Below are 24,341 nucleotides of genomic sequence, written 5' to 3'. Positions count from 1 at the left end.
ACAGCCTCAGCAGTGCTTGCTTTGATTCTCTCTCATCCAGGCTGTACACGCTTTTCAACAACCATAGTGAAACTGAGGTCCAGATTCCCGAAGGACATTGCCACTTGATCTAAAAATTAAGTTTACAGGACACCGTGACCTGCTGGGACTCTCACTTAGTCTGAGCTTATAGAAAGGTCATTAAATCCCTTGTAAGGTCAAGCCCAAAACCACCCCCCCCCAACACCCAGGGTAATCTAGACTGTCCTTTCTTAAGGAAACTCCAGAATCACAAATGGAAAAGCATTTTTATTGATGCAGATGTTTTATGTGAACTCTCCAACAATATTCTTTCTTAACACATCTGCTGTCTTCACCTTCCAAATAATATACATCTTCAGAAGCTAATCTCTACGAAAGTATCAACATTTGAATCATTGCATTTCCTACTACTCTACATTGATTCTTCAGCAGTTTCCTTTATACGGAATTTTACATAAGAACATATTATTTCTAGGAGAACTACTGTTAACGTCTAACTGCAATGTTAGGCATCTCAAGATGATAGATGCTAATGCTTCTCCTCAAATGCTCTGAATTTTCACATTGACACAATTTAACAGCAGGAGAGCTCTTCTTTAGTGCCCACATAATCCTATTGTTACAATTATGTCCTGAGCCCACCTTTAGGGAAATGACTTCCAAAGAACTGGTTTGAAAAACAATGTATCTGTCTACCTTGAAAGGAGCCTGAAACTGTGGTAGTTTCCTGTACAATTTGAACAGCGAACTGAAACAGTTCCCCTTGGTCACTTCTGCTAATATACTCTTTGCCAGTATAACTGCAACTAAAGAGAAGACAGAAGCCATGCACTTGTCCAAAATGTGTCTGTACTACCAAGTCCCCAGTTTTATTGCATGCTTTCACTGAAAAGCTGCCATCTGCTCTAGATAAACACATTAGTGTGAGGTGATCAAATTTTAAATAGTTGGACTGAAATGCACAAAGTAGGTGAGTTCACTTCCAAACAGACTTGACTTATATAGAAATTGATATGGTAACAGCAAGAGTGCCCCAGAATAGTACTTGTAATAATTAAGAACACCTCCTTTCAAATAACAGCATCTTTAGTGATTTTATTTGTTTTAAACTAAAAGCATAAGAGGCAGAACAGGGAAAGAAGTCTTTCTAGGGAGTCACATAATTCCACTATTACCCTACTGGACTGTCTACAACCACACAATGTGAAATGCTTCTGTGAAAAAATGCTCTTTTAAAAAAGGCTTAGATAGCATTCATTACAGAACTCTTGCTTTAATGAACTTTTTGAAAGAAGATTTTTTCTCACTTTCTGAAATGCTCTTGATAAATCTATTTTTTAATTACTAAAGGTATTTGAGCATAATAAATCTCTAAGGATTTCAGTCACATGGAATCTATAGTTAATGAAATCATCCAAAAGTTCATCCTGGAAAATTCTCAGAAAATCACAGAACAAAGGACAAATTTACATCTAAGGAAACTGAAAAATGTTAATATTCAGACATTTCTGTGACAAACACCTCTAAAGCATGCAGAGAGAAAAAAAAAATCTTACCTACTCTAGTTACACATTATTCTGTTTTTAATGGAGTTTTACTTTAGGTTTATACTAATTGCTAATGTCCCAAAACCCACAAAAATCCTGGAAGACATGAAAATAAACAATGCCTCTAGGAAATGTTATTTCTTGTTACAGAAATTCTTATGAATTATATCATGGTTGCTCTTGCAACACAGTGTAGTTAAAATACACCCAATTAAATAACAAACACTGGAAAAAAAGTCAAGTCACATATGAGATGAGTATGTGTCAATCAGCTCATTCCTCTCCCTACTCATCTGCGTCTTTAAAACTTTTTCCAGTAAACGGAATCGTGTTTTCAGCACAGTCGCCAAGTCAAAAGTATGATCTTTGTCACCAAAGGATCTTTTAGAATGCAATATAATCTCTACTTTAGGTTTCAAAGGAAAGTTTTAAGGTTTCAGCTATTTCTGCAATTTCATTTTTCAAGCTATGTATAATGTAAGGGAATTAAGGTAATTTTGTAATGATCTAAATATATATTAATCTTCCCTCAAAGACTTTATCCTCAAACCAATTATGCTCTAACAGATCAAGCAGAATTCATTAAATAAAAATACTGTTTATATATTGGGTAAGAACGTGTTTTCCTTTATTTAAACACAGGATCACAAATACATTTAGAACCCACCACAAACATTTTCAGACACAGTTCACACAAAATGAAAGGAGTGGATGCACCTACGTAACACAAGCGTATCTTTTTGTTTCACCAGCAAAGCAGATGTTTCAAAATATCCACTGCTGTAGGAGAAAGCCCACTTCCAATTCTGCTCTACATAACTTAGTCTAGCACCTTTGATTTTGAAGATATTCCAGACTGAATAAGAGAATTGATAGGACCAAAGTGTATTGAAAACTATTTCAATGAAGTTTAATCTGTATCATGGTGACAGGACAAGAGGAAATGGCCTCAAACTGCATTGGGGAGGGTCAGGTTAGACACGAGGAAGAATTTCTCCATGGAAGGGGTTGTTAGGCATTGGAATGGGCTGCTCAGGGAGGTGGTGGAGTCATCGTCCCTGGAAGTGTTTAAGAAACTACTGGATATGACACTTAGTGCCATGGTCTAGTTGACAAGGTGACTCTTGGTAAAGCTAGAGCTCAACGACCTTGGAGGCCTTTTCCAACCTAAACAATGCTGTGATTCTGTGATCTTGCAAACCCCTTAAAATGTATATGCTCAAAATAGACAGTTCTCACATGCCGTATTTAAGGGTACATACGAAGGCGCTGTGATGGCAACATTACTGAATGCAAAGGTCTCCTACAAACACCCATTACACTCTTGCAGGGTATTCTGCACTGACAGAAGTCTACTCAGTGTCAGCCCATGCCATTACTAGCACTCTCCTTGTCTTTTCCCCACCTTTTGCTTCTATCAGAGCATCTGGAAAAGGTTGCATTATCTCCTCAATGTCATTCTCATTTTCTAAGTGGGATTCCAATTAACCTAAATCTATCCACTTAAACCCAAAAATCTACAGGACAAATAGAATCCCTCTGTTTACTGTCTCACTTTTTGTAAGTTATATAGAGAAATTTCTGATTATTTATTTTGCCAGTTGGATATGAGAGCTGTCTATATGCTATATACACTTCAGAAAAATGAGAGACAGAAAAGCTCTGGCAGCTCTACTGCTGCCAGACAACACTCTGCCAGTTAGTGCAGACTAATTTAGATGGCAATGACAAAAATCCTAAAGCATAAAAAACCTCAAATCCACCCCACCTTACCCTCTCCAAGCTAAGCTGAAACAGCTGTGCTGATAGGTGGAAAAGCATAGCTTATTTTTGTTTCCCTTCTCCATCCCTATTAATGCAATAAAAACTTGTAAATTAACAAAATAATCTTGGGAAATTATGTCAATAGATTGGGCTTGGTTTGCCATTCAAAATACTACACCATATAGAAAAAGCCTGTGCATCAGGATAAGCTTTCAATAAAAAAGTAAGTAATGTTTGCCTTTTCAACCAATTGTTCACTTAACACTGGTACTAAAAGGAGTTATCTAGAAAAATAACTAGGGAGTTACACAATTCAGAACCATGCAGCTCCAAACATTGTGCTGCAGCTTCTTTAACACAGCATGCAACTTCCCAGTGGATGCCCCAACTGCAACTGCTAGGAGAACCCTCCGTTCTCAAACCACGAGCAAGTCATGGTTTTCCTGAAGTGAGAGACACAAGTGGTCTAGTGTGCTTTAACAGAGTAACTTCCTTCTCCAAGAAGTGATGCAGTTCCCTCCAGCTAATGCATCTGGTTGTCTCTGATTCCACAGCCCAAGTGACCAAGTAGTTTGTCCTTGCAGCAGAGTTAAATGAACACTGGAGCAGTGGAACAGAGCAAGGCTTAAATTCACACCTGTAGATCCACAGAGAGATACCTTTGCTGTAATATCCACCAATTCCAATCCTCATGTAAGAGACCTCAGAATCAGACAGCACCAACATGAAAACACTATGCTTCTGGCAGTGCCAGATCCCACAACATAATTATATCTCTCATCAGCCAAAAGAATGCATAGAGATACTCATTCAAGTTTAGCCATCATTTTCATTCCTGGTTCAAGGTATACAAGGACACATACATGTGTTTGCTCTGAGAATAATCCTCCAGGAGGAGGACTATAGAGATACTGGCTTTGGGTTTCATTTGAAAACATATATTTTGTACTTAGGCACAATGAACAGGCTGAATTTGGCCCCTATTTAAAAAAAGCACAATGAAGTGAAAACTATTGCATCACAAAAACAATTAAAAAATCCAACTTTTTAATTAGAGATTAAAATCAAATACATTTAGCAGCCTACACACCCACCTAATTATTTCTGAGTAATCTTATCAAACCATCATCTTACATTTTTCTTGCAAATGTTAAGTTTCTACAGTACCATATATAAACAATGCAAGTAGTAGCACGTGTCCCAAGCATTCTTTTGAAGTAAAGAACATTTATTGAATTCATGCTAATCAGGAATGTGCTAATTTACGACAACTTCTAACATGACATCACAATGGCAGTAGATACTGAAAATGAGCAGAGGTTACAGTATCCAGTTGCTTCTTTCTACAACATAGAGAACAGAAAGTGATTCTATAGCAAACATCAATAAGCCTGCATAGATACCATCAGCTTTCTGAAATCAGATTGGCAGCATTATTTACAAGTTTTAGATAGCAGATAAAAAAGATGTAAGGAAAATGCAGACTATGATGCATTCTTTGTATTACTAAGAGTTATTTTTCTTCTAGTGCTGCAGATATCCTGAGAAAGTCATTATTAGTTTTGCTAAGCTCACCTGGACTATTTAAAAGCAAAAAAAGTAAAGTAAAATTGAAAAGAAACTTATTTTGTATTCTATTACATGTAGTTTGTGGTGTTCCCTATCAAAAAATACTTCATGAAATACAAAAACTGCAGTCCCTTGGAGTTGTAAATGCCCAACACTGAAGTAGCAACCTTCACTTTTGAGTTTAGTAATAGTTTTGCTTCTACTTTAACTTACCCTCCCTGAATCAGAGGAAATTGAGGTTTTAAGCAGGATTTATGATTATCTGTTTTCTAAAAATATGTAGTACAGTTAAATTTTATTTATTAATACAGGTAATTCCTATGTAATACAGTTAAATAGACTTTATCTGCAACTCTCGAAGTGTCTTATGACCTCATGACTCTACTCATGTCTTTAAAAAAATGTATTTGACTGCAGATAAAAGGCAAAGAATGAAAATTATGCAAGGAAGGAAAACCAAGTAATTTACTTCGCATGGTTCTTCCCACAACAGAAATTCAGCAATGGCTAGTTACTCCCAGTTACTTACATCAAATTAGCCTGCCGTTCCACAAGTGAAAAGATGTAAGAAAATATGCTTGCAATACCACAAATACTCTTTAAAATCACCAATTTTTTGCAATGCAAAGTCTTGTCAGTTAAGTAAAAACAACCACTTACTGCATAAACTATTGAATTTCTGTATTACCGAGTAAGCCTCACAATGTCACACCACATCTTGACTGGAGAAAAAAAAAAACACTTTAAATCTTGTAACTGCTTGAAGAACTTATGTAGCATTTTCCTAACATTTACATTCAGGGTAGAATAGTATCACCAACATCATCTGCAATATGCTGGAAAAAATAAGTCAGCTTGATATTTCAGGTCTCTATCATGACCAGAATAGCCACTACTTTTTCTATGTTTCTATGACATTAGCACTTTCAGCCAGTACTGAATAGTAATTTTGACAAATTATTACCAGAAAATTCCATGAAACAGACAAACAATTCATACCTTATCAAACCTGAAAAATGCAGGACCATTGGCAGACACTGTATCAGGAAACCATTATATAAGATTTTTAATTTGGTCTCAAATCAAAAGAGTAAGGAAAAAAGCTCATGACAGACACACTTCTTACTGTATATTCAGAATTAGAAGATCATGTCTTTAAAATACACCCCCGAGTTTACTTTCCATTTTTTAGTTCAGAAATTAGACTGGTCAGATATTTCACGAAAATATGTCTGTGGTGAAACCAACTACCCCATGAGAGCTTTCCCACATGCGTACTTCTGAATTTTCAAGACAATTTATGAACTACTTTAAGAAAGAGTTTTTCTATGTATCAGTGCTTAGAACATGTATGAATAACTAAGCCCTTTCCAATTAGTATCCAATTGTATAGGGAAATATAATAATGGCCTGCAACCACTTTGGTAACAAAATCTGAATATACTTCCTTGCAAATAACACATGACAAAGCACTGACTAATATTGGTATCATCTGTTACAGAAGAAAATATACTGAAATATTAAGTCCAACATTAAAGCAACACATTGGATATCCAGCTGGGCACAGATTTCAATGATGTTGATTTTTCAGTTTCCTTTATCTAAAAGGTCTTCAAAGTCCTCTAGAATGCAACACCAACCTGTTACTGCTTTTATAGCAGTGGATTTTTTGAATGTTTAGGTCTTAGGAGGGGAATACGCGAAAAAAAATAAGCATGGAAAATGTTTGCAATGAACATAATTAGGAAGCAATACTCCCTTTCATTTACACAGGGATAAATTTCCTGAGGAGAGGTAAAAGAAGGCAAATTAAGACAGGCAGGCTCATAAAGAGGTGCTGTGCCCAGCTTTGGGCTAAAACCACATTTCTAAAACTCTGGATTATCCTGGAGAGAACAGAATTCTCTCCAAGGTTCAATCAACAACACAAAATGCTGCAGCTGGGATTAGAAGACAGTAAGATTTTCCATTATCTCAGTGGCAAGCCAGAAAGTAAAAGTAACAGTTCTATCCAGTGAATTTGTATCTTATTTGTACAGGAATTTTGCAAGCAAGACTATTAGCACAGCAAGTTTAAAAATGTAAACACAAATATTAATGAAAATTAAATTCTGAACGACTGAAAAAAGAAATATCATTTGACTAAATATTTTTTACAGTATCATGAAATAAATTTGATTAAGCACTTAATCCAATACCATACCAGCTTTTTTCACATCATCACACAGGTAGTGCCAAACTGTTAAAAACTGCAGTACTTTAACATGTAAGCTTCATTATATGACCCATCCTCTCTGGTTTGACTACCAGTTGCAGCTAAAATCACTACTGACTAAGCTCATACAGCATCTCCAATAACCCAAAACCCAGACAAAAGCAGCAAGTGCTAAGTTTTCATAATCATAAGTAAGAGGAGAGTGATTAAGGTCTGAATATTCAAGGACAAGAAGTTCTCCACAGCCTACTCTGAAAGGAACCACCCATTTCTATACATTATGCGTTGTAAATAATATCAGAGTTTCTTTAAAACTGACTTCATCAACAACCGCTACAAACATCTGTTTCTTCAAAAGGACCAAACAACTGAAAAACAGAAAATTGTCTAGTAACACTCTTAAGTTTGGAAGTCTCAAAGCATATGTCTTAATAACCATGTTCAGTAGTTCAAACTTCCTAGATGGTTTTTGCACACGCTTACGTGCCAATTATTAACTCAAGAACTGGTGATACAGACAACCCTGGACACACCTTGTTCTCTTTGAGTGATTCCTGGAACTTACTCTGAAAATTATTTGTTTTGGTAAGAGAAGCTGATTTGCAGGAAGAGCCTTAATTGAAACCACAATTTCAATTGCTGAAGATCCTTTACATGTGTGAGTAGCAAAAAAAGATGGAAGTTTCCTTTATGTTCTGTACAAGAAGGAAAACAAATTTTCAATAAAGTACTGTTACCAAGGTACACATGATGTGGTATATTATAGATGTGCATCGTGTGGGCACTACACTCCAAATTTTGCACATAACAGAAGAACAATTATATTTCTTCTCCTCTTGTTGCTGTTTTTTATGCAGAAGCAGCCAAATCTGAAGCAAATATAATTGGGCAGAACATATATTATATGAGATTGAACTGCTGGACATGACAGGTGAAAAGCTACCACTAATTAATCAACATGTATATTCAGAACTTGTGTTTTGAACTATTCCTAAAATGAAAATTTCCAAGAACATGCTTGGAGTCCTTACAGGAGAAAAGTATCAACACAGGATAAGTTCTTCAACTAGCTCTGTTACAACATTCTCCTGAACAAGTAGAAGAGGTGACATCTCACAGACACCTCCTCTGAATTGAGAGAGTCACAAAAAACCCCCCCACTTTAAGGACAGGACGATCCTTTTTTACTACAGAGGTGAACTCTGCTTAAATGTGATTATCCATAAATGAAAACTCAAAGATGCAGGGAGTAGGAAAATGAAACCAATTTAGGGTCTTCAGCTGAAAATACACCTTACAAAGTGAATCTTAATATGCTCTGCAGGTGCATAGTGACAACCAGAAGTTTGGTGAATGAATTTTCAACACACTTTTGCTACTAGGCAATTTGTCACAGCAAAAGATGCTCGATGCATATTTTGAAGGAAGCTCCAATTTTCTGTATTTTATTATTTGGCATATTAGCTGCAGCAGTCTGCTTCCTTTGACCAGTCAGGCTCTGAAAAGATTCCAGAAAGACCTGTATCAACATATGCCATTGCAACACCCTTCAGCTAATCTGTAAAAAACCCCAATCCATAGCACCAGAAGCTAGCATATATAGACAACTGGAGTAGAGATTGACAGGATAGGAAAAGGGGATGTGATATCTAGAATCATAAGGGGATGCTGGAATCAATCTTTAGATGAGCTACAGAGTGTAAAATATTATGTGTCACACAGTTGAGTAACAGCTTTCTGCAAAGGGACTGTCCAGCAAGCCAGAACAAAGCCTGGGGTCAAGTGAGCAGGGGAGACTCTAAAAGGTTTTCAAATTTGCGTGTCTGTCATTTGAATTTTTTTTCTTTGCCTGGGGAAGTGAAAACTGAAGAAACTGAGCCCTAATTGGAAAACATGAGAAAGGAACCTCTGCAATCTCTTCCTTCACTGAGTGCCACAGGTTGCAGAGAACACCCAAATACAAGTTTTCAGAAGCAGAGTTTTAAAAGAATTCTAGCACTTCATTTGAGGCCAACAAGCAATGAGTCACTGTTCCTTACAACCTCCAGCAAGCAAGAAAGTGAGCTAACAATGAGCAGACAGGCTCCCAGTGAAGCTCTCATTTCATCTGCATCAAGGCAGCACATTGAGGCCACCTCTGTATACAACAGCACACTACTGTGTGACAACAGCAACATCTGAGTTACACACCCACAGAGTCTTCACTTCTCTGTACCTGCCTTCTGCTTTGTTAATGCTTTCCCAAGCCACCATCCTCTATCATTAGCTTCTACAGAATCAACATGATCCATATCAAACTGTAATGATCAAACTGCATCACTACCACTGCTTATTGCAGAGCATAATATAGACCACATACACCCGAAGTTAACTTTAAAGGTATTCTATTAGTAGAATGAATCATGTCAGGGAAGTTTGCTGTCACTGAAATTGGTGCTTCAGCAACAACAGTAACAAGTTGTCTAATGAACCCGTGGAAGTTTAGTTGCTTCACACATAAAAATCTATCAACAAAATTAGCAAAGGCTTTTTAAAAAAGTTGAAAAAGTATGCATGTGTACCAAAATGGGATGGATAATATATGTTTAAAACATAGATTTTTTTAGTTTTTAATGTATTGGGTTTTGTTAACTTGTCAAAACCAGCAATGAAATGAAAGTACTTTGGTCTCCTCTTGGGGAGATAGGGGTGTCTCCCTCCTGTGCACCATGGCTGCTACTGGGGTTTTTGCATAGTCCTCCCAGCTCCTCTGGAAATGACAGGAGCAGAAGGACTGGAGCAATACAAGAAGGGATCAATTTCTTCATTTTTTTCACTCATGTTTATTGCTGCACAGACAGCATCCTTGCTGACCTGAGCTATCTAATGGAGGAGGGAACTGATACTTTACTGCACAATCCTTGGCAGAAGGAGTTTCCCCTTTTGTGACCAGCTGAAATTTCAACTAAGCATGTTGTTGTCTCATGGCTCAATAGACCAAAATTACAGACAAGCTCAGAGTGAAAACAGCTAACAGGACCTCTCAACTTAGGAATTAATTAGATTCAGTTGTTTTAGGATCCACAGAACTGAGAAAGTAAGGGCACACTTAGGCCAAATCACTTTTGGCAGAGACTTTCCACAGTACTACGTCACACCCTGATTTTGCAATCTATATCCACTGCTGCCAAACAGAGAGTAATGCTTCATTTAATCCACACCCTTGTATAATTTGGCTGAGAGTACTTCCTTTAGCCTGAAGGCTCAGCAGTAATTACCCTAACATACACCAATTTCAAATAAATATAAATGGTGTTCTTTAGATAAAGTTTTTGGAATCTTCAAAGATTGCTGTTATTGTGCTTTGTATTTAGTGTAATTTTTAGAGAAATATTTTAATTAACTTACCTAGAAGAAACATGAAAAAGAACATATAATAAAGGAACATGTGTATCTTTGATCTCAGTATAAATAATTCTAGCAAGTTTAACTAGAAAATACAAACTCTTCTGACGTTTATAACATTTTATCAATCAGATAGAAGAAACTGGATAAGCAACCTTTTAGAACAGAAGAACTAGATTGTCATTAATGTTAATGGTTATGTCTCTGTGTCTTTACTATTCTGTTGGAACATTTTTGTGGTTAGATGAATCTATTTATACAACTTATGTTTTCAAATTAAAAAATCATTTTTACTATTCATTTTGTAAGTGTAAACACTCAGCTCTTCTACCTTAAAACATGGTCCTGTACTTGTGCCTTGAGCCAGAACTCTGACATTGTCCAGTGATGTGGGCAGCACAGCAGGGTCACAGAGTTCTGAGGAAGTTCCTTCCTCTGCAGAATGGCCTGAGCTACCTGTAAGCCATGATGAAGGCACAGGTGTGTCCCGTTACTCGTAATTTTTATTTACTGCTGAAGTCAGCTGTAAGCTGGAACATCGTGAGCCTTTGTAATCTGTTTGCACTGAAGAAACTGAGTCACAGCCACTTCAAAATGTAAATGGTATCACCAAATAGCTTATAAAAGAAGGAGGTATAAAAAAACCCCCCAAACCATCTTGTGATAGATGTTCCTATTGTTTTAAAAGAAACTAACTTTGAGAAAAATATCTGTAAGCTGTATTTTTGAGTTCTTCCATTGCATTATAAGCAAATAGTAACAAAAAATTTTTTCTTTCTCCCTTCTCCCTTACACATTTCCATTAAGTCAAAGTGAGAGATATGAATATCTTAAAATGAATGATCATTTTCCCCAGGGGAGTTCCCATTCAAATTAACAGACATATATAAAAAGCACTTTAGACTTAATTCTCTTCTGCTTATGGTAAAAATACTTTTAGCAAACATCATTGTAGTTACATCAGCTGACACTTGCTGAGAGCTGATCTGTGGTGTTGAGCTGATGATTTCTCTCTACTGAGTTCTCCTACCATCTTTTGAAAAATAAAGAGAAAATCCACTAACTGGATCTAAAACTTAATTCATTATAATAAATTCTCAGTGACTATGCAGTAATCTTCAATTAAAACAAAGGTTTGTAATGACTGTAAAGGTATGTTTATCTTTGGTTAATAGTAGGAAAAAATCCCACAACAGAATAATATACTCAAAAACCAAGGGACTAAAATAAGTCAAGTTCACTCACTTAAAAAGTGCTAGTATTCTGCATTATTGTTATCCAGACCAAGTGGTGGTGGGGATGTTTATGTAATTCAGTTTCCAAAAGAAAGAAAACATACATACTTGATCCAGCCGCAGAGTTAAATGCAATTACATCCTACAAATTACAGAAAATGTGAGAACTCTGCAAAGTTGCAATAAGATACTTTTTATAATAACAGAAGGCAACTAACATTTCTACAGTTAGGAATGTAAAAGAAAACACTAGGCAAAATTTTGAATTTTTTGGCATCAGTTTCCCATTGGAATAATTAAATGAAAAGGTCACATAAAAAAAAAAAATCCATGCCCCTCAAAATATTAGAATAGTTATTTTGAAAATTTTTTGAAGTTTCAATTTCTGAAAAATGTGTCAGGCAGAATTAGTTCTTCAGATATGTGACAGAGCAGGAAGACAGCAAACTGCATAAAAACATAGAAAAATGTCTGAGAAGTTAGACAAGTATTAGGCACATATTTCTTTCATCTTGATGCACATTCCCCTTTTTCAAACACATGACATAATCTAGTAGCAGCAGACTGTAGCTTGCAGGAAGCTAAACATTCTGCAAGCACTTACTCTCATGTATCACTTCCTATGTTGGCAGCACCTCCACAGGACATACTAAAAGTGTTCTGCATTTCTATCCAGTTTCAGACTTAAAGACAATGGGCAGCAGACTGCTAATCAAAGATATTTCCCCCACTGGACTGGCTGATCACATGAGGCCATTAGGACTACCCCTTTCTCCCTCTGTAGTAGTAAGAATAAATGGAAAAGATAAACAGATTAGGCAACCAGCGCAGACTACTACAGCCATTTTGCACAGGCCTTATAATACCACTTCATTATTTGCTCAGTCAATAACACAAAAAAAGGCCAGCAGACTCACCAATGCTAATGAAATTGAGAAACTTTGTGAAATTATTATACATTATCTACTTCCCTTTTGTTTTTTCCTAAGTAAAATAAAGTAAAATTAGTTTCCTATCATTACCTATTCCTCCTAGCAGCTTGTACTACACTCAAAGCACTTTCAACTAATAGTGTGGATAGTGAACCACTTTTAGGTGTGTATTTGGTTCTCTTCACCATAATATGCTCCTGCCCCAATTTTAAGAAGATGTGGGGATAAAAAGAAAACTCTCAATGAGACTTAGACATTATGGCAAATTGCTACACCATTTCCATAGCTCTGATCTGTGCAGTCCTGCAGGCTTAATTGCTTTCACCATCACAGCAAATCTAAACGAAGCTGCTGGGTGAGCTAATGAGGCAGCTTACATTACAATTCAACAGGGAACAGTTATACCCAGATTCTTTCAAAACAAAAATTGAGTTCCTTTCTTACATTTATATTCTTCGCAAGAAGTCTTTTACACACTCTCAAGATATTTCTCTTAAAAATTGAATAGGAAAATATTTCACTCCTATGTTAAAATTTGATTTGTTAAAATATAATATTTACAGTAATATGCTAGGATTAAAAAGAAAAAAGTATGCATTCAGTGATCTGTGTGCCATTCAATTTGCCTGCATGGACTGGATCCCAGTAACAGATTTCTCCAAGGGGCACTCCCACTGGCACTCCCTCTAAACAGAAGTAGTACCCCTCCAAGGTCAAAATTATGTATTTTCAGCACAGTAGTGCGAGGAAGATGCCAATGCTGCCACCTGTACCACATGGCTTCTTTTAGTCATCTTCTGTCTTTCAATCAGTTCTTTCAAGAAATACTACAAATACTGTATTTCATGTTATACTTGGACTATATAGTACACATACATGCACACTTCAATTAATATATACTCTGTCATCTTTTTTAGTATCTCTTCGGAATATTTTGTTAATGATTATTCTCAAATTAGAAAAAATAAGTTATTAGAATAACAAACTGAATTCAATTGTTCATTTAATACATTTTCAATAACAGTTTGCGTAAGTCTTTTTTCCCCTAAGAGTTTCTTAGTAAGACATGAAAAGAATAAGGCCACACTGAACAAGTTTTCGGCGGATATTCTTCCTTGAGTGGCACAAAATTATGTGAAAGGCAAAAACCCAAACAAAACCATCCAATTCCTCCAGGACTGTGGCAGTACTGAAGGAGAGATGTTACAGAGTTGGGGAGAAAGTATGAAATACTGAGAAAAAAAAAAATCAATGATTTAACATACATATGAGACTGCAACTTTTGATGTGTTTCTGCAGCATGTCTGCACAATATGAATTTTGCTGCATGGTGTACCTCCTTTTTCTGGTTCTTAAAAAAACCCTCCAAGAATAAAAATGGTATTTTGAGAACATTTAATGATGCATAAGTTTTTCTGATATCTTTGATGTAGAAATCTATTTCACTGTTTGCTTGAGACTGAAAGAAGCAGTTTTAAATAGTCTATCAAATGTAACAGAGGACTTAAATGTGAAGCCAGTTTTGTTAATACCTTTAGAGCAATAAAGAGTGCTTTGAAGCTTTCCCTTTATATAGGTGGAAAACACCTTTGACTGTCAGTTGTGTTAATGGAGAGAAAATTTCTAATTGTTCTCAACCCTGCCAAAATGTTATGTTTTTTGTTTTTGAGATTTTCTTTAAAGATACAAGAACCATCACGTTTCTAGCACATACGTAATTAATTTTTAAGAGCAAGCTTAATTAAATGGTTTTATTGAAGTCCAAAATTCAGTGAAAAGATCTGTGTAGTATTTATAGTCGAGCTTCAATCTCCCACATAATTAACAATTAGGGTCACTGTTAATTACAATGACTTGAAACCTAGAACTTATTTTAGAAAGCACGTCCTGAACAGAGTGGTAGTTACTGAAGAGTCACTGTTGAAAAAAGCCCAAAGATGCTGGATATTTCTTTCATGGCATGCCACAGACCTGCAAAACAGTGTCTCATAGGAAGGTGATTTCACTGTTCAAAGATGCTCACAGTCTTAAGGAGGAAAGGCAAACAAAACCAGAGGAGATTTTAATGTTTGTCAACTAGAATGAGCAATTGAGAATCTGGAGCTTTTGCTACTTCCCTATTTGTTTAAAAAATAACAACTAGGAAATGGGTCATCCTGGGAGAAGTTATAAAGAGGAGCATATGAGAAGGAAGAGATGGGAATGTTTAAGACCAAGTCATGGATAATGGTACAGTGCAGTGCTGCAGAACAGCACTACAGGCCAGGTATGATAAAACTAGCACTAAGCATAAGCAGAGCTATACGGCACAGGCCAAGGCTCAATTCTGACTATCAAAGACAGATCTCAAACAAATTTTATTACCAAGGAAGGGAAAAAAAAATTAAAGAAACAAAAAAAGAAGTTCAACAACCTTAAATACTACATACCTTTAGGGACAGATTCCTTAAGAGTACTAAACATCCATAAGACTTTGTGAATCTGAATTATAAATGTAAAACTTGAAGGGGATGATTTATTCTAAAGACAAACATCCAGTAAACTTTTCAAATTATTGAAATAGCTATGAGCACAGATACAGCTTTACTGAGTCAGACACAAAAATTATCCTATATGGTAAAATGAGTCACACTCTTGATGAAAAATTTCAGCTAACAGGCTATCAAGACAGACGGTAAGAAAACCCAAGTTCCATGGCTTTCTCTCAAATTCAAAACAATCTTTGTGAGAGGAAGGCACACAACACACATTTTCTTTAATTAATTTTGTTAATCTGATGAAATGTCTCTAATGAAATGCTTGATACATAACACAAAAATAAGTTGATCCATGTCTTGTATCTGCTTTGTGGTATTTATTTTGCTAATTACTATTTGACAAAATTCATTACGTTTTTCTAGCAATTCTAACCACACTCTTGACAAAACTATCTCTTGCACAGCACTGCATAGCGTCAATGGGAAAGCACTAGATGTTTTTAACCTTGAATTTGGCAAGACTTTCAACACTGTCCCCCATAACATTCTCACAGATGAACAGCTCAAGTATGCACTGTGTAAAACAGACAGCGTTGAAGTTGGCTGAGCTGTAGAGATCAGAGGTTTGTAACCACTCACATGAAATCTAACTGGAGACTTTAGACCAGGGGTGCACCCCAGAGGTCGATACTGGAGTCCATACTTGAACTTTTCCATTACTGACCTGGATTATAAGACTGAGTACACCCTCAGCAAATTTGCAGACGGTAAAAATCTGGGAGGAGGGGCTTATACAGCAGAGGGACGTGCTGCCATACAGAGGTGCCTTGACAGGCCACACAAATGGGCCAACAAGAACTCTTGAAGTTCAACAAGGGGAAATGCCAAGTTCTGAACTAGGGGAGGAATAATCCCATCCACCGATTCAGACTGAAATACACAAAATATCATTTAAAGATAATAAAAAATCCTTTCTGTGAGAATAGTCAAACATTGTAATAGGTTGGCCAGAGATGTTCTGGAGTCTCTATCCTTAGAGATATTCAAAACCCAAATGGACACAGTCCTGAGCTTTAGGAGAATCCACTTTGAGCAGGAGGGTTGGGCTCCATGGTCAATGGTATCATGATCTTGTCTTTACTCATCTCACATAAAGAATATTCTGTCATTGAGAAAGATACTGAAGTTCTCTATTAGATGATTAAACAATAAATTACTTAATTTAGAGCAAACTGGTTGGAAACAAAGGCAGTCTTGCCTCAGCATCCATGAGCTAACTGATCTTGAGGCAAGTGGGGAAACAGCAGAATAGATAGCAGAATAAGACTGGGGCTTCATGAAAGCCTATAAACCTGTAGAAGTATGCACTTGAAAAGCCAAAACATATGATACATCAGGGTATACAGAATCCATTTGTCAAAATAAACACACATATTTAAAAGCCACAGTAGTGAATATTACTTTTATCTGAAGTATTATATTACAAAGTCACATATAGCTAATTCAGCAAATGTATCTGGATATGAAAAGATTTGAAAGTCAGGAAAGATCGGCTGTATTACTGCTACTGCTCATATATCACTGTCATAGGTTAGCAAGCATAGTCCCGGAAGGGACGTCCTTGCTAAGGGGTGCTTACAGTTTCCTCTGGGAACTGATAGAACCTATCAGCTGGCCAGTTTGAATATGGACAATTCTCTAAGCCACTTAAAGTTGTGATCACCTCTGTGATCCACATTTAAGAATAGGCAAACTCCCCCTCCAAGCTCTCTCTCGTTTCCGGCGCTGGGACAGGTGGCTGCAGGGCCCGAGCAGGGCCCAGTGGGCCCGGCCCAGGCCCTGCTTGGGCCAGGCCGGGCCGGGCCACGGCCATCCTGAAGCCATGGACCTGTTCCAGCCGTGGAACCCCCCCCACTGCCTTGCCGTGGGCAGCCGGAGCGGCTCGGCTCTCCCCCCTCTCCACTGCGATAAGAAAATTCAACATTCCAGCTGCAAAGCTGTAAGGCCGAGGTGAGATTAATCCTTTTTATTGCTGTGAAGAGCTGAAAACCTGAGGGAAGAGAGAGAGGAGATGCTTAAAGCTGAAATTCTCTTGTGAAGCTATGATATATCAGAGTATCCTGTTGTAATTTCATGAAGATATGGGGGGTGGAGTGTTCAACTCGTGAGCAGAAGCACCTGCGTTGAGATAGGCAGATGCTGACGCAGCTGTAATTTCATGAGAAGTTTGGACAGGGAGAGATGAACCAGATGAGGACTTTTGCTCCAAACGGGAAAGGAGAAAACCTCAGTCCCTAGAGATGAACCAGATGAGGACTTTTGCTCCAAATGAGAAAGGAGAAAACCTCAGTTCCTAGAGATGCTCCCAGAGATAGTCCTAAAGATGAAGATGATGAAGACCCTTTGCTCCCAGGGAAGGAGAAGGGCCTCTGTTTTTGTTTTTGAACGGCTCAACCTTAAAATTGTACCCCAAAAAACTTCAAGAGTGGACCCTCGAAAGCAGTTGCGGGAAAAGCTGCAAGTCGGGGGAAAGGACTCACACGCAGGCAGAGAGACTCCTCTTCCTAAATGGACTGAACAATATTTGGAAGTGGGCGGCTGTCTCGTTGTGATAATGTTTTCATAGCATGAGCAAGAAGAGACTTCTCTTTCTAAATGGACTGAACAAGGTTATTATGGAAGTGGTAAACAGACTGAACATCTTAAGGGTTGTCTTTTCACATTGTCAGTGGGAGAAGGGAGGAAGGTGGGGGGAGGAGGAGAGTTCTGAAGGTGGTATAATTTTTTTTCTTCTTTTAGGTCTGTTAATAAACTTCTTTATATTCGTTCAAGTTTGGTGCCTGTTTTGCATTTCTCCTAATTCTTATCTCACAGCAGATAAACAGTAATGAGTATTTTGGACCAAACCACTACAATCACAAAGATGGAAACACTGTTTTTCCACTGTTTCCTACCTCAGACAAGACCTAGGCAATTAAACTGTCTTTTAAAAAGAGAAGGCTGCATATATTCAGGCTACTACACTGTCCATACTACAAGACATCAGCTCCACCTTACCAAACTACTAGAGCATGCACATACACCAGTTATGTGGTTACATATATTGCTAACAGAGGTTTATGCATGTGAATGGGAATTCTGCATTTTGCCTTAAGAAGCACTGAACACGCAGCAAAAGGTGACAGAACTGAACTGTCAACATAACCTTCAGGATTATGCAACCATCTGCTGGAACTCTAGTACAGGCAATTGTTAACAATGCAACATCCCAATTAACATAAGTAAAAAAAGAAAATATATTTTGTATATAAAACCAACATAGAAAATAAAGGTTCTGTCCTTCCAGCACAATCCATAAATCAATCGATTTTCTATTATTCAAAACCAAAATTTAACTGGCAGTTAGGCACTATGAATACAAGCACTTATCTTTACAGTTTATAACCAGTGGGGAATGATGAAATAGATGAGTAAATCTTTTTCATGTTTCACTGAAAACAACTCTACCACAGTAGAACAACTTGAAGGCCCCCAAAACAACAGAGAAGTAATTAGCGATTTTAAAAGATTTTCTTACAGAAAAATCTCTTTCAGTTGTGGCCCACTAGTATTTTTATGGTTGCCTTCCCTTAAAAATCTTCATGGCTTCTTCTTTATTATAGTTCCTTTTTTACTATGTTTTCCTTGTATAAATAATACCCTGTACCTGTGGATCATCTTGGAATTATCAGTCAGTTTTAGAAACGAAAACATTGGGATTGTACATGAAGAGCTGTAACATACATTTATGTTTGCTCGTGGTGTTTAGGAAGTCTCTCCATCAACACTTTTACCTGTGCTTCTGCACAAAGCAAAATTCAAGAAAATAAAATTCCTTGGTTTGAGCAATACCGGGAATATCCATTTAGAACAACTTAAAGTATATGTTAATGTTCTTTTAAGTGTTAGTCCACTTACTTTAAACATTCACAATATGTAAGTATATGTGTTCTACTGCTTCTGTAAGATTTACACACTGTGGAAATCCATTGGGCAACAGATGAATATTATGATGGCCCTAAGCTCTTTCGTTAAGGTAGAAAATCCAGAAGTTAATGGGCGTATGGCCATTTGCATGGGGAAACTGACTAAGAGCAATTCTGAGACCAGTGGTCAATCATTTAGACCATGCTAAGGATCATTTCCCCAGCTGCTCAGAAAATGTAATCATAACTTCATTTGCAAAAAAAATTGTCTGCCTTTAGGAGATAATTCTATATAATTACAGAGATTATTCCTATCTTTATTATCTACATTTTAAATCTCTATTACCTGTTTTCATTTCATTATATATTCCACCCTCCCTCTGGAATTCTTTTTACTCTTCTCAAGGATACAAAACAAAAACACTTCGAAATTAAGGTTCCAATTTTCTGTCTTATTTTACAGGTGCCCAGAAAAAGAGAAAATTGCATGAAATTATAAATTTTATTATTAAATACTGTGATTAGCAACAAAACATATTATTAGCTAAGTAAGCATCACAAATGTATATAATTGCATTGCTTACCTTTTTCTCAAACACTTTCAATACAAAATATCTTTAGGAAAAAAAATCTAAAAACAGATTAAACACAACTGCAAAGAGACTATCAAGCACTATGGTTCTTCTATTAGTACATATGCTTTAAAATTCCATTCTTTTTGAGTTTCCATGCTTAAGATACTTCGGTAAGTATTAAAATATTATCAAAATATTAAATTAAGAAAAGCTGACAATCTCATCCTCTTCTAGGAACTTACAGCACTAATAAATAAGTGTACAGCTTAAAGAAAAAAAAGCATTACAAAGGAACATGCATCACTATTGGACTGTATCACACTGCACTTAAACAATATCACATATAACAAAATTGGGTTACTCCCTGAAAGAGCTACACAGCAAAATTTAGAAAGGCAGAAAAAAAAATTCTCATAGAAGTTATCAGCCATTCCCTAGAAAGAGTGAAGAAATAAAAATACTTACCGCCCTCAGTAGTGAAAGTATACAGAGGATTCAGTGGAGTACTCAGAGTGCCTGGCAGTCTTAGCTTGGAGTGTGGTGACAGAGATGATGATGCAGGAAGCAAGAGATTTGAGCTCGCCTGTAATAGGAAGACAAATCAGAAAGTGAAGTGTAATTTCCTGGGTGACTTACTGATGCAATAGCTAGAAAAGAAATATTTGCTTACTGTAAATAACTATTAAATTCCAGGAAAAAAAGTAAAACTCAAGTTGATGATGACTAACAACTTCAAATTTTTTTTTTTTTTTAGTATTTGGAGATACAGACTTGGAAAAATTACTGGCGCAGCTATAAACTGAATTGTGTGCTTATATATGGACACTAACTCTCAAGCAGTGCAAACAGAATTATTTGAACCAGCATCTCGTTCCATCTTCATGTATAAAAAGAAGACGACATTTACATACGGTCATAAACTTGTAAATGTAAAATAATTTCTAACTTTTGAGTACTCAACCTACGCTACATCCATGAAGAGATACTCACCATTATAGAAAAAAAAAATCCTAAACCAGTCCTAGCACAAAACTGATTTCTGCAAAGCAATAAACACCAAGATCCCAGACACTTCCTACATGTAAATTACACATCATTCCAGTCCTAATTTCCATAGCAACAAAGATAATGTAGTTAAAATCTGTTTTCCTATGGAGTTTCTTGATAAATATACAACTATTACAAATCAAAAGCCCTTCCCAAATTTTACTCTTGACGTATTATCCAATACAGTCTATAAAAAAAAATTTAATTATCTTAAGCTTTAGTTGATCCAATTGAGAATTTTACTGTTTGTTAACTATATTTTCACTGCCTTAATACACCAAAGCCAAAGGGGAAGAAAAATAGGCTTTGAATAAAATACTTGCAACTTTCTTCAAGAAAGATATTCATATGCTAAAATTCTTATGAGTTATTTACGTAAGACACCATAGTTCTTGACCTTTTCAAAAGTCAAGCCTGTTTCATCACATAGAATAAATGCACATGGTCACTTAACCCAACTAAAAGCTCCCAATCAGTGGAGCACTACCTCTGGCCTCAGTAAACTCCAAATCAGAACCTTAAACTTCAGTTGTAGGCCAGTGATATTTTGCAAATTTTCAAACTACTGGCTTGTAAATTCTGTTTAAAGAAAGGAGACAATCACCAATTCACTCTAGTTTAACTATCTCAAAAATGATATATTTTATCTATCTATTACTTCTGTAATTCAATAAATATTATTCTATTCAATAATGCATAATATTTGGGTCTTGGTAGGTGTACTGGAATGCAGGTAGTATAGCAGTAAAAATGTGTGTTGAATTACTTGACTGGGCCAGAGAGTATCTGCCACCATCTGCTCTGCACCACTACACTAGACCTTCATCTTAACATGTCTGGTTTTTGTGCAGGAATATGGATTTAATTCTGTGGAGGGAAGTTTACAGTAAAAACTGTCTTTGACTAACAAGGGACTCTTGCCACAAAGGCGTACAATTGTAATGACTACTTCAACAAAAAGAAAAGCAAGATAGAAAATCAGATTAATCATTGAACATGATTTTTAAAAGCCTTAAACCTGCTAGATTTTACTACAGTGTACAAATTTAAATGAATGCTAGTAAACAGAAGCTGTGAAATGTTTTCAGAATGGAGGCCTGTTTTTCTGAACAACTGCAACAACAAAAACAATCTGATTTTCCTACATTTACATATGCAAGCAAGTAAACTTCATTATTATAAAGTTTTCCCTGATAAAAAAAATGGTGGAAAGCCATTAGCTTATGTGTTTACTAAAACACAGTAAAAACAATCTGTTCTGCAAATGTTTCGAGCTCAGCATTCCAGTGTTTCATCTTCTTTAATCCACTGTAAGCTCTAGGGAGAGCCTTTCTCCCTAGATGAATGAGAAGATCTCCCCTTTGCATGAATTCCTTGCTGAGTGCACACTACACTATAAGACAAATGGAGGCTTGCCAGTCAAATATTTTAATGGAAGTCTCTTTCAAATTTGCTATCAAAAATTAAGTTTCAGATAATACCAGGAAACGAAGACAGGTTGAATATACTGGCCTTTGGAAACCAAACTACACAGGGCAGAGCAAACTATTGAAAACTAGCACTTAGGAGATGCCTCCCCAGTTCATCCTGGAAGGAAGAATTATGAAGCTAAACTTGTTTTGATTCTGGTCCTTGAACGAACTGTTTAAGAGATATGGAACTCTATGTAAATTATTCCTGTACAACATTTAATTAACCTCTCTTTATTTTCCTGCTGTACTATGCAAACACTCTCACTATACATGCGAAATAGCACGCTTTGAAATCAAGTGCAACAGACACACACAAGAGAAGACTGAACGTGTGGTCCTGAAGATTTAAGAAAATCACCCGTACTAAAATGCAGCGTAAGTTCTCTTAGAATACTTCCTTCTTCTCCAGGCCCTTAAAAACAAGATAAAAACCATTTTTAATAAAAGAGCTTTTAAAAATGAAGTTTTAAATCTAAGCAACCTCACAGGAAGTGATTAATTCCTCCCCTTTATGGCAGTGAAGCTGAATGCAGGTGAGCTATAAAAGACTGCCCATCCAAAGCAGAGACAAAATCTGAGTTTTAATGACCTTTCTGCCACTAGCTCTTAAGCATTATTTAAATCTCTAAGAGGCCCAAGGAGGAAAAAAAAAGCACATGTTAAAAGAAATGGGAAGCACTCAGTTAGTAACTGAGGACTAGTGATTCAAGCACAACTGTTTCCAGGTGAAGTACAGTGTTCCACGAAAAAGAATTAATTCTCCTACAACAGGCGGACATAAGACTACCCACAGAACAAAATGAAGCAATCTTTTTTTTTTGAAATGCATGCTGTGGGAAGGCATTGCTAAATACCTTTACAACAACGAGCAAAGTTGGCTAAGATAGCCAACCATCAATTTACTTATTTTTCACAACAGGCTCCACTTGCTTCATGCCCAAACCACAGCTTTATCAAAGACACAGTTTACTACTATCATGAACAGAGTAAAACTAAGAGTTAAAACATTTGTATCATTTTTGTCACAGTAAAGATACCTATATAATTTTTGCCAAGTTTAAACAAAGACTACTTGCATTTTCTGTGTTAGGGCAGCTCTATGCAAATTATGCAAATACACATTTTCAGTGGAACTAGTTTTCACATTAAAAGTGAATTGCATGAGACAAAAAATAGAATGCTCTAAGACTTGACAAGGTGACAAAAGCACTTTCTCTTTTTCCTAAGAATGCAATTTAATGACCTTTGCAATCAATATAATCAACATTTCCATATATACTTGCGAGCCTAATCAAGTTGGTCAGCTCTATATTACTTTTCAATCTCTTAGTTTTAGGTTTCTCTTCTGAAACTTTATGTCTCTAGGACACTGCTTTCAAAGACAGTTTAAAAGCATTAAGACATTATTCTTCAGAATTTAAAAGCTGAATCTGAAATAACAAAACCCCATAATACAAATTCATATTTTTCTCAATGCTAGAAGAAAATACATAGGCAATAATGCTTAAAGTAGGAATATGGCACTACGGCTTTTAAATTTGCAATGCAAGTTTGAATCAAGTTTACATCTATGTAAAAGTACAATCGCTTCTATGACAGTAGCACTAGAAGGACTCCAATGAAAGCTGGAATTCTATTGTGGTCGAAGTCCTGCAATCACTTAGAGATAACCTCTTCTGGTCTTAGATAGCTCTAGGCTAAGTAGAAAAACCAAACATAGCTAAAATGAGATATTATCCCCACACACAAGCAAAACTGAAATAGATTTACTTTGCTTGTCTGAAGCAAGTATGTTCCCCTGAGGCTTCTACAGTCCTCTTACTCTGATTATCCAGATCAGGAACTTGTCTACATGGCAGTATGGTTTCCTTGTAACTTGAGTGCTCAGCTGTTTTTCCTCATAGAAGCCCAGAAGTGACCAGGGCATACATATAAAAATTGACACTAAAAGAGGCTTCATGCTACAGTTTAGTCATTGTCTACAGATGCTATGTCTCATCACAAAGTAATTATGTATACTCAGTTCCTTAGCTCTGCCAGAGTTCTGGCATTTCAATTACATGTTACTTCAAAAGCTTTCTTCCTTTTTTCTTTTTCTGTCTTTAAAAAAAATGTTAAGGAGAAATTAAGATTATTAT

The 24,341-nt window shown here is 36.4% G+C and overlaps 1 protein-coding gene across 4 annotated transcripts in view; it reads right to left on the bottom strand.

Annotated features, from left to right (window-relative positions):
- The window catches only part of AHI1 (Abelson helper integration site 1), a 91,288-nt gene that overhangs the window by 26,986 nt on the left and 39,961 nt on the right, over nt 1-24,341 (bottom strand). For all 4 annotated transcript variants that reach the window (XM_039568988.1, XM_010401262.4, XM_039568987.1 and 1 more), the window contains one exon: nt 20,150-20,267. In XM_039568988.1, the coding sequence (XP_039424922.1) occupies nt 20,150-20,267 (118 nt within the window). The remainder of the gene's footprint in view (nt 1-20,149; nt 20,268-24,341) is intronic.

The sequence above is a fragment of the Corvus cornix genome, chromosome 3 (assembly GCF_000738735.6).
Source record: "Corvus cornix cornix isolate S_Up_H32 chromosome 3, ASM73873v5, whole genome shotgun sequence".
Taxonomy (NCBI): domain Eukaryota; kingdom Metazoa; phylum Chordata; class Aves; order Passeriformes; family Corvidae; genus Corvus; species Corvus cornix.
The sequence above is the reverse complement of the archived record's forward strand: the minus strand, read 5'-3'. Positions and strand labels throughout refer to the sequence as shown.